We start from the raw sequence: 19,596 nt of genomic DNA, 5'->3' as shown, positions 1-19,596 counted from the left end.
CTAATGAGAAAAGAAGGGGAGCACTTGATACAGTGGTTCTGAGAGAGAAGGGAAGGGAAAAGACCAAAGACTGTACTTATAGACATATTGGTACACCTTTTGTGGAATTTATAGGGACATGTTACGTTTGGAGGGGTTTGTGAGTGGTATAAAATGAATAGTAGGCTCCTCACTGTTGCACGCAAAAGATTTTAGTGGGATTGGATATCACTGAGGAGAAGTTTATTTTGTTAACAATGTCTGTCATTCTGCTCGGATGTTGTATCCCACTGAGCTAGTTTGACCCTGACAGGCAGAGCCCACCTCCTTAATTAGCTAAATTGTGTTTATGTGGACGTAAAACATTTTACAATCACATTTGTTGCTTGTCGTACACAGTGGAAGAGGACATTCTTGTCCCCCCAAAAAGGGTCATTGAAAGAAAACGCAAACAGATGTCAACAACTAGTGATATGTGGGCAACATCTAATAATAAAACAATAGAAAGACAGTCTACAGTTTATTGGTTTAACTGTGAGCAAAATTTACATGGTTTCATAACCCGTGTCCCAGTTTTTATCTGTGTCTATCAGCTGGCTTCACAGGCACAAAATGACAGGAGAGGAGAAAAATTTGACGGATACTACAAGACCCTGGCCCAGTAGACAATCAAATATGTTCTGTGAAGTGGGTTGGGTCTCTTCCTAGCACTTTCATTTTACTCTAAAAATGCCTTTCACTTTGGTTTGATAAAACAAAACAAAAGAAGCGATTTTGCCATTAGGCTGGCTGACATTTAGGTTATCGCGACATCTCGCTCAAGTCCATGTTCCAGGCCCTGTTGACTTTATTTGATAATGTCTTGATTGCTCCGACCTGACCAGCTGTTCATCACATGGGATGCTAACATCAGTTATGCGACTGAAAGGTGACTGCAATTCCCTGAATGTAGACGTTAAATGAATTATAATAATGCTAACTTATTTTGAGTCGTATTATGAGTATAAAGGGAATTTTGAAAGTGGTAATATAAAAGTAAGTATGGTAAATATTAATATTACTGGTGATGAAGATTTACATTCTGATAATAATGATCAAATGAACTAATATTATGACAGCTCTATAGCCCACAGCACGTTTATAATGTTATTTTAGTTGCTTGAGCTATATTTACACTTGATGTCAGTGTGGTCCTATGTGCGTAATATGTCCTGGGAGCTCTGTCTACAGTTCATATGTAGTCTTTCTCCTGTTGCCTGTAATTAGCTGATAAAGATTTGATTGAAAGATAGAGAGAGTCGGCCTGTGTTGTAAGGAGAATGATAAGCGGGGAAAACAAATGATAAAAGGTTTTTAACTTTCACTTTCAAGCAGATGGATTATCATAAATGATGTACAGATAAAGTTTCCTCTTTCCCTTTCTTCTTTAACCGCAGTTCTCAAATTTGGACAGAGCTGAAGGAGTGGAGAAATTATATTTGCTAATTTATATGGTTTTGAAAGACTGTGAAGTCTTGTCAACTTAATTTCCTGTTTCAGTTGCAGTTAGTTGTTTACTGTATGAGTAGGAATATTTTCATTAGAACAACTATTCTTGTTATGTGTATATATATATGTGATTTTGATTCTTGGTTTGGGAAGATAACCAAGTATCATGGGTTAGCTCTGACAGATAAATGGGATGGAAGCTGACTGCCCTGTTCGTTTCCATTTACAATTTATGTTCTCATTTTGTTTTCCTTTATTGTTTCTGTACTATTCTGTGTGATGCATTGTCTTTACACATTCTTTCCTTTTTCCTAACTTAAACCAACAACAGGGCCTAGGGAGGGGGTTACATTTTGTCTTATTCAACAAGTGCCACATCTGAAACAGACATCTGTCTATGGTTTGCCAATAATTTCTCTGCTCAGATGCTCTAAAGAACCTATTATCATGATCTTGGTCTTTTCCTTCACCCGTCTGATTTTGTTCTCCAAGTAAGTTATTTTTGGTCTACCCCTGCCTCATTTTTCTGCTATTTTTCCAGTGAGAGCAGCTTTCATGTATTAATTATTAAAGTTTCTGTAGAACTGCAGTTGTCTCTTAATAACCAAAGTTATTTTTCATCACTGTAAAGCATTCAACTGGGAAGAAAATGAAAAACACTGACCACAATGAAGAATTATTTCGCCTTATATATGACATGATCATGCTAACGAAAAACAAAACAAAACAAAATCCCTAGGAGACTTGTTAGTGTAGAGATAAAGGGCTTGCCTCTGAAACCAGAAGTTCCTGGTTTCCCAAGACCAGGCTGGTGGACAAGGAATTTTTTCATAGGTTTGTCAGAGCCTTTATTGATTTATTGAGAACTCTCAGGTGAATGGCTGCAGGGTCAGAATTGCATAGTCATGGTCATTTAGAGAACTTTCTGGTCAACTTAAGTAATAATGAGCACTTTAAATATTGACACATGGTTGCCCAAAAGATGGCTGACATCACATTGCAGTTGCTAAAATAGGAGGATATAAGACTTTAAGATGTGGTGAACAGACTGCATTGTAGGTTGAAAAGTATGGTCTGTTGACTACCCATGGGTTCTGGCAGGGGAATGAAACAAAACAAAACAAAAAAGAAGGTAAAAATCCCCATTAAAGTCCCTAAATACTGTTGTTATTATTATATATGATAATATGTTTATAAATATTGTGTCCCTTACAATGTGATGTCCCACGCCTTTCAGGTGACCATGTGCATAAGTTGATAAAAAAAAAGTTACATTTTGGGTAGCTATGACGTTAGAGTTCTGCCCTTGCAGCAAGCCCCTCGAAAGACTTTTCATTTGATTGATACAGGCTCTAACAAACTTATGAAAAAAACTTTGCAATTGCTTACCATGATTTCTTAGTTTGAATATTCTAATTGGCTGTGTGAGAGGAGTCTTGACATCTGTTGGCAACCTGCCCTGTGCTGACCGCATACTTTTTGGGGTCATACTGAATCTGGACAATCATGCTGTTGTCAGATTACTGTTACAGAGGACTGTCATCGCTTGGGCAAGGTTCTTGACCAGCAGGTTATGTGGTCACTGCATGGTCATTCTGACTGATTAGTGCGGAAAGGTCATGTTCAAGGGCTGAACAAATATTTACCAGATAACGCACCACCAACCAGAAAAGTATTATGTCCAGTTCGGCTGACCTAGTGAGAGCCATGGCTTTGCGATACCACTTCAGCCTTTTAGCTTTCTCACAATGACAAGTCACACTTTGAAAGCAAAATTGCTTTTTGCTTACATACAGTTTGGGGGATGGGGTTGCGTTTTTTTCTTTCCGTCATGGTATCATGATGTTATTAATTTTGCTACATTCTTTGCAGCAAGGTTGGGGGTGGTGGATTGCTGGGTTAGCATGGTCTGTTTCTTCTATATTATTTTTTTAGTTGTCTGTGTTGGCCTGGTGGATTTGTGGTAAAATGTAGCCTTTATTTTGCTAACTTGGCATGTGAATTATGCTTTTACCGGTACTCAATAACAAAGCTCCATCATTTTCTTTAAGAAAGTGGTTATGATTTTGTTGTTTCTCAACTGGGATGACCCATGTCATCATATTTTCTTTTTGTTTCATGGTTGGATCTTTTCATAAGCATTAAATTTATGTACAATGTACACGTTGTACTCTGATACTTTTAATTTAATTTAAATTTCATATTGAATATTGGTGACTCGTTTCGTGACCTCAGGTACTGTTTTCAACTCTTTTAAGTTGTTTTTTATGTGTCTTTGATGGTGACCACTGTTGGGGGGACACCTGTTCCTTTTGAGCATCATTTGTTTCTTGTACTGGTCTGTGCAGGTGATGGATGGCGCCACGAGTAGGGCATATTTCTCTTCTTGCCCTCTATTATTTGTGTCCGACTGTCTTACTTTTTTCTTACACTAAATGACCCTTGTGTTGATACAGCTTGTCTTTCCTCAAACAAATTCCTAGTTCTGTTTCTGGTGAAATCAGCTCATTAGCATGCTGATTTGTGATACGATTTTCTTAAACAACTCAAAACAATTTCTTTTTATTTATGTCTGTCCACAGTGTCTTATTGCTAGTTCATTCGTCCCGGGTTTCGTCGGATGGATTCCCCCTGTGCTTGAAGCGGAAGATTTCATCAATCTCTCTGAAGGAATGATCAAGATTCCTGAAAAAGTTGTAGACAGCTCTGACTGTAGCTCGGATGATTCGGAAACGGACAAGGAAGAGGAAGAGGTTACAGATGGCTGTGTTGAGGCCCGTCCACCAAAGGTCAGAAATCTTGGGGTTTTTTTTCTGTGAATCAGAAGCTGTTTTTTAAATTCTCAGTATACATTTTTATATATGTTTATATTGTGGTTATTTCTCAATCTTAGATTGTTTGTAAAGCAGTATACATGAGTTTGACTACTGTGATACCATTGAGGACAAGTTCCTGCAGCTAGGACTATTTTTCTGTTTGGACATGATTTCATCATCAGTATTCTCTTGGTGTACAATCCCTCTCTGATACTGATTAAACCACTTCTGTACGACAACCAGCCACTTTGGTGTATCAATTACATGGATGAGACTGAAAAAACAATTTTTTAATCATCTTAATTACAGCCGAACCTGCCATGACAGCCACCTGTACAACCTGTGGTCCCTTTTCATTTCCCTTGTTGTGGGTTGTTGTTTTTTTCAGTATAATTTTACTGTGTAATAATGTTACCTATCCAATGTGGCTGGGGCTACCATATTTTATCACAAACCGACCAATAATACCTGTCTTACATGGCCACCGAAATCTTTCTTTGCCTGATGTTATTGGCCCCTGACGTGGACAAGTCGCCATAATCCAAGCACCTGTGGTTATTGTTAGGTAGTCCCTCCAACCAATCATGTTGTGTAGGCCCCTCCCACTATTAATTAATAGGAAGCAATGCATTTTCAACTGCTGGTGAGGGAAGCATGTGATCCTTTATAACCCTTAAGCCCCGCCCACAACTCATACACAAATCGTAATTGTGATGAGTGGTCACTACTTATCTCGTCTGTAACAAAGTAACAATGGACGTCTATATGAACTTGTGATAGAAGTGTTGTTTATTCTCTGAGTGTTGGCGACCCATGGGGTTTAAAAAAATTCATTTTACCATGGCGTTCGGTCTGCCTCGTTTGACACATATTTATTCCGCAGCACAAAATTAGCAAAATTAAAAAAAAAAAAAAAGACATAACAAAAAACATGCCCCCAAACAAAAACTACCACCACAAACAGAAAAACCGCGTCTTCGCCACTCCTTAAAAAAACCCTCAAAACAACAAAAACCCATTTTAATTAGCCATATGGCAGTCAAAAGCCTGGGATCACCTCTAGCTGGGACTTATAAAGGGAATGGTTTGTTTTGTTCATTTTGATCAGTCCTGTGTGTGGCGGCCTCTTGTCCTATATGGCCACTTTTCTCCTTGACAGTGGGTGGCTGTCTTACAGAGGTTCAACTAATTTATATAAATTATGAAACATTTTTTTAGTGAACATAAATATTTGTTTTTAAAGTGCCTTTAGAGTGATTTAATTTTCCATTTTAGTACATGTCTTCCTTCCTTGCGGTTATTCTGTTTCTAATTATTAGTTTCTAAGCCATAAAATTTGTATTTGTGCTTGGTTTGAGAGGGCTGTTGGTAGATCCAATCTTTCCTTTCTTCTGTTGTTTGTTTGTCCATACTACTCTTTCCTTTCTTTAAATGACTTATTTTGTCAATGTGCGTCTCTTTTCTCAAATAAAACTTAAACATTTTCCTGACCTCAAGTATTTCATCTCTCATCTTACAGGTGTGTGTGAAGAAGGACGTGGATACAGTGAAGGTCCCATCGTGGGATGTGTGTGTAGACTCAAGTGATAGTAGTATTAGCTCTGATGAGGATGGGGCGGTGGCAGCCAGACAGGAGGAGGAGAAGAAGAAGAAGGAAGAAAAGCCAAAACCAGCTAAGCGTGCAAGGGAAAGGTCACGGCCACAGCAACCAGAGGTGCGCGATACTATGTCATCTTCCGACATTTTATTAACATTTTATATTGTGTTCTTCCTGTTGTTAAGGGGCGGAGGGGGCACTGGTTAAGATGTTTGTGTTCATTATGTTTGTTTGTTTTGTAAATGATTATAAAAATCTTTGCAGTGTAAATGATATTAAAGGAGTTTTGTGTGTATATGTACATTCTTGTACTGTTCGTGATTCTTTCATATATGTTAAGTTGTTGTAGTGTAAAAAAGCTTTTGTATCTCTATATGTAATGTAAAACTAAGGAGTTCCAAAACTGAGCTGGACAATGTCACAATGTGGTAAAAAAATGTTTTCTTTTTTATCTTTTCTCTCCCCAGAGCTACCTGAAGATGCTCGTGCGTCTGTGCTACATGAGCATAAAGACAACGTCCAGCGTGGTTCGGAGAGTCCCGGGTGCGGCCATGATCATGGATCGGATGTCCCCACAGCTGTTTGGAGGTCTCGATGGCTTGATGGAGGCTTTGGTACTGGAGGTCATGTCTGACAGAGTGAGTTATGGGACGTCTGGGTGTCTTTTTGTCCTAGTCCTCCTTTGCCTCCTCTTCATCGTCTTCTTCTTCCATGCCCCCCCCCCCCCCCCCCCTTTCTCTTTATCCTCATCTATGTTGTCTTTCAGAATCCTGTTTTTCTTCTTACTTCTTCATTTGATTCATTTTACTTTATCTTTGAACCATCTCCTCTTTTTCCTTTGTCATCCTCCAGTTCCTCCTTGTTCTTCTTTTTCTCAGTTGTCTTCTTCCTTATTCTTCTTTAACCCTGTGTATCCCTGATTATTTTGGGCCATTGTCAAGGACAAAATGCAGACCTGTGCACACAGAGGTTTCCTACCTAATAAGCTACTGAAATGTAAAGACACAGTATGATGAGGATGAGTGACCATCTTGTAATTTTTTCAGGGTACAGTGCCCCTAAATTAAACTGTGTTCTTAAAAATACAGAGGGCAGTTTGTGAGTGTGCTGAAGTAGTCTCCTTGGTTCCTTTTACTTCTGTGTTGCTATTGTCCTATTATATCTCTTGGGAAAGTGAAATTGTTGTTTTGCCCACCTGGTGTGTGCTATAACTCCACGCTATCGATTCCAACACGTAAGTTTGGTTTCTACATCAACTTGTATGCTTGTCTGCCACTCCTCAGTACGCAGCAGTTGATGGTGGTTTCTCCGACAACATACCCTGCTTCGACAGTCACACAATCACCATTTGCCCCTTTTCTGGCGAGTCAGACATCTGTCCCCGCGACCTCACGGCCTTGGACTTCAACATTGACCTTGGCCGAACCAGCATGCATGCTAGCGAGGACAACATCTTCCGCCTGAACCATGCCCTCAGCCCAATGGATCCGGAAATGTTGTTGAAACTCTGTGAGGAAGGTTACAATGAGTGCCTGCGCTTTTTGCACCGCAAAGGTACACACTGCTTTATTCCTTTTGGAACGTGCCAGAGGGGTCTGTAATCTACGATGAGATACAAATGGGCATGGTACATAGTCGTATTAGAAATTTTGGATATATGTGCACAGTCGGAAGGGTGCACAACAATGAGAGTGCTTAGTAATGTAAAACGAATAAGTACCAAAACTGAGTTCAACAGTGCAGTAAAACTTCAGGGGGTGTTGAGGAGTTTTCAGTTTTCTTCTAGAGTTACTTGAAGATGCAGGACTTGCTGGAAATGGTGGTTTTATTTTCATCACTGGTGTTAAAAGTTGTTTTTTTCTCTTTAGCAGGTTCAATGCCCAGTTCTTTTAACACATGGAGAAATATCTGAAGCAATAAGCACATTCCATTACCTGGCATCATGCTGAAAGGTAATAACGTAGCTGGATCAATAGTGAAAATGTAGAACACATAGGTATAAAATTTGTTAAAATTAAAAACATGTTGCCTGCTTTTGACAATATATTAGTGTTGTGTTTGTGGATACCTGCATACTTTGTGTTATTCACAACTGCCTTCACATTCCACAGACTTATTGAGCTGTAAAAAACACTTAATGACCCGAGCGGCCATTTCGTCTTCACCCTGCAATATTGGCCACGCTCACTGCCAGTGCCCCCTGTGCAAGCGGGCTGACCCAAAGATTCGCACCTCCTTGTCCTGCATCGATTGCCACAAGACGAAACAGAAGGCACTGGTTTCACTTTTGCCAGAGGATGTCAGACGAGGTAAAATATCAGCTCAAAATGAGTTTCTTGTTGTATGAAGCTGTTTGGAGATAGGAGGCAAAACTTCGATTTTGTCAAAACTGTATGTTTCAGACTTCAAATGACTATCACTTAGAGGACTAAAGCAGCTCCACGGATTCTGTTTTCACCCACATGTTGGCCATGAACAGACTTGAATATGATGCCCCATAGTGTCATATTGTCAAAACGTGACATGTGACTCGTCTTGTTATGTTCCCATGAAAATTTTCTCGCCCAGAGATCGGCAATATTGTCTGTGACAATGGCATTGTACATTGAGGTGATCTAATTTTGTGGAAGCATTTATCACATTCAGTCCACATTTTTCCATGTATAGACAGCTCAGTAAGAAGATGTCTATTGAATACAATGCAGTCGAACCTGCCCTTACGGCCACCTTTAGAAGACAACCACCTGTACAAACGGCCACTTTCCATTTCCCCCCTTGCGTTTTTTCATATCATCTGTGTAAAACGGGCGCCTGTCCAACGCGGCCATGGCCACCATATTTTAACACACGACCCTTATCTCACCAAGCAATAACACCTGTCTTAGACGGCCACCTTAGTGACTCCATTACGTTTTGTCATAAATTGTGCATTGGCCCCTGGCGTTGTGGGCGAGCAGTCATAATCCAATCACTTGTCGTTGATAGGTAGTCCCTCCAACCGGTCATGTTGCGTAGGCCCCTCCCACTGTTGACCAATAGGTAACAAATTTTCTGCTGCAGGTGAGGTAAACATTTGATCCCTCATAACTCATAATCCCCGTCCAGAACTCGTACACAAATCGTAGTGAAATGAGTGGTAACTGTTTACCCTGTCTGTGACAAAGTAACAATGGACGTCAACATGAACTTTCGACAGAAGCGTCGCTTGTTCTCCTAGTGGTGCCGACTCATGTGTTTGTTTTACCATAGCACTCGGTCCTCCTTGTCTGACACATTTAGTTTTATTGTCACCCTTGCCCAAAAGCAGCAACAAAGGAAAAAAAAAAAGAAGAAAAAAGACCCCCTACGAAAACAACAATAATGCAGCTATCTTCGGTTGGAACCTCAGAAAGGAATGATTTGTTTTCTTCATTTTGATCAGTCCTGCTTAAGACATCTGTAATCTGCAATTTTTTTGGGGTACTTTTTATTTTAATCATGTCAAAGCTACTTCTTGATTGTAAATGACGTATATACCTGGCCTGTTGGTGAGGCTCTGGTAGATTTCCCTTCAGTACCACACTTCTGTTTTTATATGTTAGTCTTTTTTCTCCCCAGCAGAGAATTACTGTAGTCTTATCCATCTACTTTTCTTTAAAGGCTTCACTGCTGCTCGGCATATGACTGAAATAGCGTGAATTATAGCGTCACTGCACAGTCACTCTCTTTTCACAGTTCTAGCGTCTCACTCTAACTCCAACCTATGACTGATCACTCGCGATGTATCTCTCAACGTATCAAGCTATCGAAGAAATTTTTGCTGATGATGATAGTGGTTCATTCATGTCCCTTTAAAATGATATAGACATTGTTATGCATTTGGTGCATTACCACAGAGTAAATAGCACGTTTAAAGGATCACCAATTGAGTGCTATTCCTGGAAACAAGGTCAGCATAGGGCGGGGAATATAGGTCTGAAGTGAAGGGGTTGATTCACAACTGTCAGAGCATGTCCATTTGATTCTCATGCAAAGGATGTTGAAAGTTTTATTGCGTATCTCCATATATATGTCTGCCAGGATACTGTGTCTTACTCAGGCTTAGTTGGCCAGGTGTAAGACATTTACAGGTGGTTGCGATGAGTGCCACTTGTAGTCTTTCTTCTTTTCTTCCCCTCTGTTTGTAGTACTCTTTCACTGGACTAAATGACCATTGTTGTTTCAGTATGTTGTTTTTTCTCCAGCAGAGGGTAATACATTTACTTTCATTTACAGAGTTCAAGAAAGCAATAGAAGAGGAGAAGAAACAGAACAGCAGTGCCAATTCCAACTGGAACCGTTTGGTGGCTCTCCTGTGGTGGTGTGTGGAGAATATGTATGCCGGCACCATTCGCCTCGCAGATCTTGCCTTAGAGTGAGTTCATATTTAATGTATCAAAGAGGCACATACATATATAAGTCTAGGTGCATGCGCAGGCACATACATATATAAGTCTAGGTGCATGCACACATATTATATACACGCTCACTCTCACGAACAATACTTTACCAAACTGTATTGTAGAAATATATTGTTGCAAGTTATGTCGAAAGGTATTGACTCCTAAGTCTTTTTCTTTCCCTCTGTTGTTTCTGTATGCCTTTTTTGCTTTTGCCAGCAGTAAACGATGGATATTGAGTCAATGTGCTGTTTTTACTCAAAACTAAGTTTTCAGCCTTTCTTTTCAGAGAACTTGCCATTGGTGTAAAGATTGTTGATTTTAAGAATGAGTTACCATATCAGTGGATAGAAATAGATATCAAAGAATCTTTTGAGAAAAAAAGAATAATTAAAAGTGAAGTTCTGAATGTAATTGTGATGTGTGTGGTGTGGTACAGTTTTACTTTCTTTGGTTAAAAGGCACCCCTGTAAGTTTCTTTCTGTTCTCTTTCTTTCTGTTTCTTCTGTCTGTGTACAGTCAAAATTGTCAGAGATGACCACCCATCATTATAGAGAAAAGTGATTGTCTTAGATTCGAGGATGTCAGTGTCTTTTTTTATCATAATAGAGATAAAATGCAGGGTGGGAAGTGGCCGTTAGTACTGATATTGTCTTGAAAAGGTGACCATAAGAGCAGGTTCAATTGTATTTATCTCATTTCTTTTCTCTTGCACTGCTTTACTGAAAATCAAAAGCACCAAATAACCAGAATATGCAGATGACCACTCTTTACTCAAATTCTACTAATGTTTCTTTCCAGCTTCTACACATGGCTCATGAGATTCTGGGACAACCTCACCTGCTTGGCTTGCTATGTCATGATGCCCATGGGACAGAAGAGAAAAATGGTTCGGTTCCTCCTAGCATCTCTGAAAAATTCCATTAATGCCTCGTAAGTTTTTGTAGGAGTTTTCTTTTGCTTGACGTCAGGGGTGAAAGCCTGTTGTTTTGTAAAGTGGGGATCTGTTGTTACCAAATCTTTGAAAATGGATTAATATCATATGTGGTGCAATTGTTAGGTTCTTTACTTTTGTATTAGTTCATATTCCGGGATAGGGAAATTAATTTTGACCATCCCTGTCTTTCTATTGGAATCTTGCATCTCACACAGCCCCCGTGTTAGTTCTGAATAGGCAGAGTCAGAGTAGCCTTCCTCCTAAATGCGGAAATTGTGTCCATTGGGACTAATAGACATTTCCAATTTATCAGAAGATAGGTCTTCCATGTTGAAAAGTTACCTGATGTTCCTAATGGGTCTTCTTCGTCTTTCAGGGGGCCCCCTTTCTGATGTACAGGATCGATGTTGTTCTCGTCGTCCTGTGCTCATCTGAGTGTCTATCAGACATTTCCCGGCCTCTTTCGCGCTTTCCAATGTCACATGATCAAAGGGGCGCTACTCCCTTAATTATACTGTTCCATAATGATAATAAGAGTCATGTCCCCTGACATCACACCATGTATGTGTTTTTGTCAGGGTGGAGATCTGTATTAGGAGCACGAATACAGATGTGACTTTGTGTAAATGAGAGAAAAATTACATCGAATTCATAGGCTTTATGCAGCTCTGAATAATGGTATGGTTTTATTGACTGATCCTCCATTTTACTCAAATATAGCATGTTTCTCCAATGTTTTGTTTCTATTCCCCTTTCCAGGACACAGCAACGTGCACGTCGGGCATGCCTTGTACAGAGCGGCTCCACCATGTGCAGCTAGGACAATGAAAATTGATCAGCGTGGTCCTTCCTGGAACTCTTTATTTATATAGCGGACAGTTGTGACATGCCGTGGGAGAGGCTGGAATTCTTTTTCACCACGGGGCAGGACTGCCAGCTTCTGTGCATTCAGAAATCAGATCTTGAAGTCAAAAAGTTTTTTGGATAGCCAAGGGTACGGAAGCATCAGTTTCTGGATGATAATGTTAGAGGGAGTGGAAAGAACTGTTTTGTCCTGTTGCGGGAACTGGATGTGGTGTGTACATAAAATGGCGATTCTGTCGTCCTGTTCCTTAACAATGTTATTCCGGTGAAAGTCTACTCAAAATGTACATCATGCAGTATTTGTAGATAGCGTGGTCCCTGTAGCGTGGTCCCTGTAGCAGCAACCACACCAGTAGCAAGTCGCACAGAGGCATGCATCGTGAAGATCGACAGTTTTGCTCTGTAGACATCAGATAGCAATGTCGAAGTTTGAAGCATGCTTGGTAACTGATTGTGAATCTGAGCTTGTTGCACAGATATGTGCTGTTTTGTAAGATCTAAAGTGAGCCAACTCGTACACACACTCAATGCCATATGCATGCAAAATAAGAAACGCTCTCAAACACGCACAACCATATGCATACATACACAGACACTCTCCCACACAGTTGTAGGTTTGAGAACACTTACGGAAGAAAGCCTGTGGTTCGGCTGACTCTTCAGTTGACTTTAAATTTGGTTCTCTCAGTTCTGTTTGCAGTTGCCACTCCTGTACTAACCCTTACAGCACAGGGTTATATTTAGCACTCACTTCCCTCTGGCCAAGTAATACTGGAGTCTTTGACCCCACTGGCCAAACCAACACTAAGTGTACCCTGTTACATTTTGCGACTTTAACAATATTTCTTAACTTCTTTTGTTTGAAGTTTAAGCAGACAACATGTAGAACAATTTTTAGAGACTATTCGATAGATTATAAAGATACGTGACAGGGTTTGAGGTCACCAGCGTTTGGCTGGGCCTAGGAGAACAAGCACTTCTGAGGGAAAATATACTATGTAATACATGACTAGGTTTGTAAGGCTTAAGTTGAAGTGGCCATCTCTTGAGATATATAAGAAAAGAAACCCAAACCTTTAAAGTTTGCTTCACCAAAAGCTTAGGGTTGAGCATCAGTTTCATGTTTTTGTGTTCACTCTTGCAGAAACAGACATGTGTAAAGTAGCTCTCATGTTTCCTGTGCTAATAGGAGGTAATAGACAAAATAAGACCTTTCCCCCTGTCTCTTGCAATAAGCTGTTTTGGCCATTGCCCATTTTCTGAGGGAAACCATCAATAAAGATGAGTCTTCAGGTGTTAAATTGTGTGTATTGGCTCACTCTACCTCTCAGAAGTCTCAGGTGTCCATTTGTGATAGGTCTGAATCTGTGGAGCTATGCTTGGTATGGGAGCAATGTTAAGCATTGTGTTATAAAGCATTAACAGTGGGAGATGTCATTTGAGAGACTGATGAGCATTCTATTTTTTCTGAGGAAATTTAGTGTACAGTAGGGTCTGCCTAAACTGAAATCGGCGGCACAACCGGATTTTCTTTTGTATAGCTGATTTTCGGTTTAAAGAGGTTACTTAAACAAATTTTATTTCTTTTACGTTACCTTTGTTTTAGAATTTAACCCAGGTCAGTTTAAGTGGACTCCACAGTAAATGTATTTCTGAACAAAATTTTTATTGGAAAAGTATCCCAAATGCTTTCTGAATGAAATATTTGGTCATAACTGGTGTATTAACTGGATTGTTGGAATGTTTCTCCTTTAGATATTCCAAAAGAGCAGTGTGCTCAGCTATCGTGTTTCTAAAAGCACGTTGGTAGCATTGATTACTAGGACAACTAGTGAGAACAGCATCTAGCCAAATGTGCTGTAATGTCTTAAGATGAGCGAACTTAAGAGCTGGGTTTTTAAATCCCAAAATGTGTTGTTTTAGATAAGTCACCACTGATTGAAAAAACCCAAAATGAGGTCTTCCTCATCATGGCGTGAATGTGTGTGTGGTAGATGAAGAAACTTGTTGAGACTGTAGATGGATAAGCAAATATAAGCATAATAAAAAGTCAAGATTGCGAGTGTTTGGTTTGAAGGTGTCTTGATGTTTGAGAGTAATCTTAAGTAAGAAAGTGGTTCAGTTTTGAAAAAGTTTTTTTTCTTCTCGTTTTGTGTGGTACAAATTGCTTTCTGTGAAGTTGTATACCAGGGTTATCAGCAGACTCAATCGCACAGATGGGTTGGGGGGAGCTCAGATTACACTTTGGAAAACTAAACATTTTGTTAGCAATAAAATTAATGTAAATTAAATCAGTCAAAAGTTGATATAATAACAACTCAAGGTATATCAATTTTTACTCTTATGCCAATTTGTGAGTTGGATAAATGTCATCTTTTCCTGGCAACACCTTTGTCTATGTTCGGAGTATGAATCTGGTTTTTAGAAATTACCAGGATATAGGCCTACTATCTAAAAGTGTCTTGCAGGTTGGATATAAACAGGCTGGATATAATTATTTGCCAAGCTGGATGCGGCCAGGGGGCCTTGAGTTTGAAATGCTGCTGAAATGTAGGTTAGTGGTGAAACAGGCTCAAGTGCTGGTTGATCTGCACCATGGAAGTGCCTTTTGTCAGAGAATATGAACCATGATCTTTGATTTCTTTCGGCTTCCAACAGTGCGAAAAATGGATATGTGAAATGTGCTGACAAAATGAGTTACTTCTCAGATTTTAGCCTTATGGAAATTGATACATCAACATTTTAGGTGGAGTTTGTACAATTTGTAAATATATGGAATAATAAAAGACACAGTAGACTTGAACAAAATGGCATCAATTGGACACCCCGGTGTCGATTTTCGGCCGATATCTCCATTCATGGATTGCGAGAAGTACAGCTCATTTTGTCAGGCCTCACACATGTGTGTTGTTGTTGTGTGACTTTGTCCTGTTGTTGTCTGTAGGACTCGAATCACTGCTGCTGGCTGTTGTGTGTGAGCTGGTCACTGTGTCATTTTGATTCGAATACCACACAGATGCTGAAAACAATGCAAATATCACCGTCATCTAGCATCTCTTTTAATGATTTAATCATTTCATTCATCATATTTTCATGACTTGGGTCTATTTCTTTCATCTTTTTTCATTGCCATTCTTTTCCTCTTTTTTTTTTTGGTCTCATCCAGTGTCATCTTCTCATTATTTCACTTAATCTCTTCATTCATCTTGAGTGATTGTTGGATCCATTGGCTATTTGAAGAGGGTGCAAATTCTCTTGCTGAGTGTACAAACTCACATCATGAGCATCATGCAACATGTGGCAGATATTTTCTTCCCAAATGCTCATTTATACTTGGTCTTTAGTTTCTTGGTTTCATTGTGTGAACATCATGGTAAATGATGAATCATCACATTATCCCACATATTTGTTTTTTTGTAACATTTACCTAATGTTTTTTATGTCGTCATTTATCAGCTGCAATTTTGTTTTGTATCAGATCCATTTAGTGAAACTTAATGCAAGTTACTTTCACACTTGTAGCAGATATTTATTACATGTGTACTTTACTTTTTAGAGAACTTAAGTGTTGTATTTCTTTCTTTTCCAGTAGTTTGTTCTTGCGTTAAAAAAATTCAGTTTACCTTTTGTTATTTTTTTCCTAAATGTATCACTAAATATGTTAACGCTTTTAATAATTGTTGTTGGACCATGTACAGTCAAATCTGCCTTAACGGCAACCTGTGCAAGACGGAAACCTGTCTTATCGGAAACTACCCGCTCTCCCTTTAATAAATTCCTTTTTAATTACCAGCATAAAAGGGAAGCCTGTCCAATGCGGAAACGGAAAGAAAAATCCACTCCTTTCTGAGGGTTTTTTACCTTCTAAAACGGAAAATGCTTTCCCTGCTCAGTCCTGATTTGAAACAAAATTCTTAAATGTGACGTTTTAACCCCTTCTTGCCGACTGGCCAAGCGATCCTTGATCCCACCATTTGGGCTTTTGAACCCCCCTCCATCTCCCCCTAAATTCCTCTGGCTAAGACGAAATTTGTTTATGACTCCCTTGCGATTCCGTCTTGCACAGTTTCAAATGTACTTCCATCTCTCAGTGTTGACAGCTTCAATGTCAACCAGAGCAGATTATCATTATCATTAAAAATGGCGTTGAGATTTACTGTGCATAGCAATGCTGTTGTTTGAATAGGAAACCTAGTATCCAGCAAAGTCATATATATTGACGTTTATATATTGATACAATCTAAGATTAAAGAATATTTTAAAGTATTTTCAATCAATAAATAATGAATTAAAAAAAAAAAAATTGAACTGACCCAGTGTCTAATGCTCTAGGTTTTTCTTTCAAACTGCAGTATAGTAGGTAAGACTGCCTCTTTAATTCTAAAATGATTTGTATTGTCGTCTGGTTTGACAGTTATGTATTTAATATTTTTAATTGAACTAAATGTGAGAAGAGAAAAGGTGTGAATGAAGACTTTTCTTGTACAGTTGTAACTTCTCATTTATGACTGTTCTTGCAGCTTGATGCTCCGGTCATTGATAGATGTGTATATTCCGTCATGTACAGATGTTGTTCCAGTGTTACGGCTGGGTGTGCCTTATTGTTCGTGAGAGCCACCACTTCGTTCTACGGGTTTACCTCTGTGAATATTTTCTTTATAAAATAATCTGTTTGATTACACCGTGATATGTTGCCGTTTTGAAATTGAAAGGAATATATCTTTGAGAAATTATCAGGACATCTGTGGCTAGTGCTGCACTACTAGTCCTTAGTTGATCTTCTGTTGCCTTGTGGGCAACGATGCACGTATTTGTTCTCTCTGTCTTACGGCACCCTCAGGACCATAATAATGTTTCTAGTCCGTGACCCTACCAGAATAGTTGTCATGGTTGTTGTCTCATATTCATCGTTATGCTCACATCAGCTGTTGTCTTCGTTATAATTTTTTCGTCATCTCTCATCTTCATAGTTACTCTCCCATCATCTCTTTTGTCCTCGAATACTCTTATTGAGATCACAATCACTGGGTACGTTACTTACTCTCAAATGGATACATTTTCTCATATGTCACAGAAAGAAAACTTAAGTAATAAACTTAATGATGCAAGATCTGCAATTTTCTGTACAAATATCACTGCTGCATGGAAAAAAGTATCTCCAATGTTTTTAACTTTCCCTGGAAGGCAGGGTCAAATGGAGTTGCTTTTTTTTTTCTTGCTTTAGGAAGATATTTATATTCTGTTAACAACATGCCAAAGAGCTGTTTGTGATATCAGGACCCAGATCAAATGTTTTTCCTACTCAAGCAGGCAGACAATGTCGGTGACTTCCCCACTAGTGGACGATTTTGTCACCATCAAGATTCCATAATTTTCTTATGTATATATACTTATTTATATGTCACGTTGGGGTTTGTAGAATGAGGAGCATCTCGTAAACAGTAATAGACAGTTATGGTGAAATCACCAAAAACAATTTTTTAAAATAAAAAGATCTTAAATAAACAGAATTAAAGAAAAAGATAATTGTTTTGGACCTTACCTGAACAGGTAGATACAGATCTGATTGGCATTTACTGTCCATGGTATAAAACCACCTCTGTTGCAGCCTAGACTGTAAAAGCAACCCTTCTATTGAGCTTGTGTCTTTGGCCAACTGATGGATTTGATAAATGGTAGGAGATTGTGAGCGAGTGTTAAAGGGTGCCTCTGGTAGGTTTTATTTCCCTTCTTTCGTTCTATTATTTCTGCCTTTCTATCTTGCTTTTTTCTTTCACAAAATGCCTGTTACATCGAAGTGTCTCTTCTCTCAAATGAGCAAATATATGACAATTGTTTGCTTATTGCACTACTGCCAGACAAATAAAATAGAATAGGGGTCTTGTTTGCACGACCAGGAGAAGATATTGGGTGTTTTGGTGTGTCTCCTAATGATGGGGGAAGCACCGTGTTCACCAATATGCCAGTGTTGTCTTTATAGTGTGACTATTACTTTTCCGTCAAATTTCTTGTACTAAGCACACTTATTGTTCAAATTCTCAATTTTCACACTTTCAGTCTTGCCTCATGTGAGCTGAACAAGATATTTATTTGTGAATTAATTATACTACTTTTTTAAAAGCATGTCCATATTTATTTTACTTCCATTTGCATAATGTGTTATTAAATTGGATATTCATATATTTTTTGCCTATTAAGATTTTTAAAATTTATCTATTGAGGGGAAGGGAAATGGGGGAATCTTTTCTTGAAACAGCATTGTTGTGTGGAGATTAGATTTTTTCATCATTAGCTAGAAACCCGGTATATTCAGGGCATTCTGTGACTGTTGCTTTTCCTTTAAATCTGATCTTATAATATTATTAACTTATCTCTCCTGTTAACCCCCTTGTGGTGAAATGTAGGAGTTGTCAATGTGACCTACAGAACACTACTGCCTTATGACAACACCTGTAGCTTTGTAGGACTGCCAGTTTTCCTCACGTTCTATCTCGTGCTTGTTTTTGTATCTATCTGCGTTTTCACACATTCATTACTCACCCCTTCCCTACACTCTGATTGGGTTTGTGTCTTCTTTTCCCCTCTATCTATATCATCTGTCCTTATCTCTCCTTCTCTTCTATCTACGATACTCTCAAGTAGCACCTCTAATCTTTGGCATTTGTATGTGACCTGTCTGCGTTGCAAGTGCTGTAAAACTTTTATTAAAATTTAATACATCCATCACTTAATCCTCCCCTACACAAACCTATGCTAACTTGATGTTTGCTAGTACTTGTAGTGTCTTGGCTTTATAGTCTACCCCTCAGTGGGCCAGAGTTCTACTCCCGGAGTGGAAGACTGTGTGTTCACCCGAGGGTTCAGTGTCAAATGTTTTGCTCTGTGAATGTTGGTTCTGTGTTGGAAGTGCTTGACCTTGTCAGTTCATGAATAAACAAATACGTGTACTATATAAGTACTTGTACTTTGTGTGGATATTTTGATGTTCTGTGTTCTTTGTGTGCTGTGCTTTGTTAATGAAGTCAGTCAATTTTACACTGGCATCTGTTGTATAGTGGTAAGGCATTTTGCTGTTACTCCCGAACATTTGATTTCGATTCCTGTGTGGGGAGAATTTTTTATCAAGTGTAGTGGCTCAGGTCTTTCTGCCGCCCGGGTTGGCCCTGACAGGCAGGGTTGAAACCGCCCACCTCCTGAATGATCTAAATCAGTGCTCACCAAGGTGTGGTGGGTTTGGAAATTCTGGTGGGCTGTGGAGATCATCTCGGTAGTGACAAGTGTTATTTATTGTCCCACTTGCTCGCGTAGGTGGGCAGTATGATGTTGGCCTCCTGAACGTGGCAGAGCCGGAGGTGGCTGTGAAAAGGTTAACGAGCACTAACCTAAATTGTGTCCACTGAGGCATAAATCTACTTCTTAACGGGAGGAGCTACCCTTGAGGACCATTTTCTATGTTTGTTGCCCGAGATCAAATCTAAGTACACATATAAGCTAGAC

The 19,596-nt window shown here is 39.2% G+C and overlaps 1 protein-coding gene across 1 annotated transcript in view; it reads left to right on the top strand.

The window, feature by feature from the left end:
- Window positions 1–14,877, top strand: part of LOC101849893 — a 27,818-nt gene extending 12,941 nt beyond the window's left edge. The window contains exons 4-12 of the mRNA XM_035973046.1: window positions 2,870–3,017; window positions 3,972–4,256; window positions 5,803–5,997; window positions 6,348–6,518; window positions 7,164–7,434; window positions 7,992–8,189; window positions 10,135–10,273; window positions 11,100–11,231; window positions 11,995–14,877. Coding sequence (XP_035828939.1) covers window positions 2,870–3,017; window positions 3,972–4,256; window positions 5,803–5,997; window positions 6,348–6,518; window positions 7,164–7,434; window positions 7,992–8,189; window positions 10,135–10,273; window positions 11,100–11,231; window positions 11,995–12,055 — 1,600 coding nt within the window. The 3' untranslated portion in view covers window positions 12,056–14,877. The remainder of the gene's footprint in view (window positions 1–2,869; window positions 3,018–3,971; window positions 4,257–5,802; window positions 5,998–6,347; window positions 6,519–7,163; window positions 7,435–7,991; window positions 8,190–10,134; window positions 10,274–11,099; window positions 11,232–11,994) is intronic.
- Window positions 14,878–19,596: the final 4,719 nt, after the last annotated feature.

This window comes from Aplysia californica, unplaced genomic scaffold (genome assembly GCF_000002075.1).
Source record: "Aplysia californica isolate F4 #8 unplaced genomic scaffold, AplCal3.0 scaffold00966, whole genome shotgun sequence".
NCBI lineage: Eukaryota > Metazoa > Mollusca > Gastropoda > Aplysiida > Aplysiidae > Aplysia > Aplysia californica.
The sequence above is the reverse complement of the archived record's forward strand: the minus strand, read 5'-3'. Positions and strand labels throughout refer to the sequence as shown.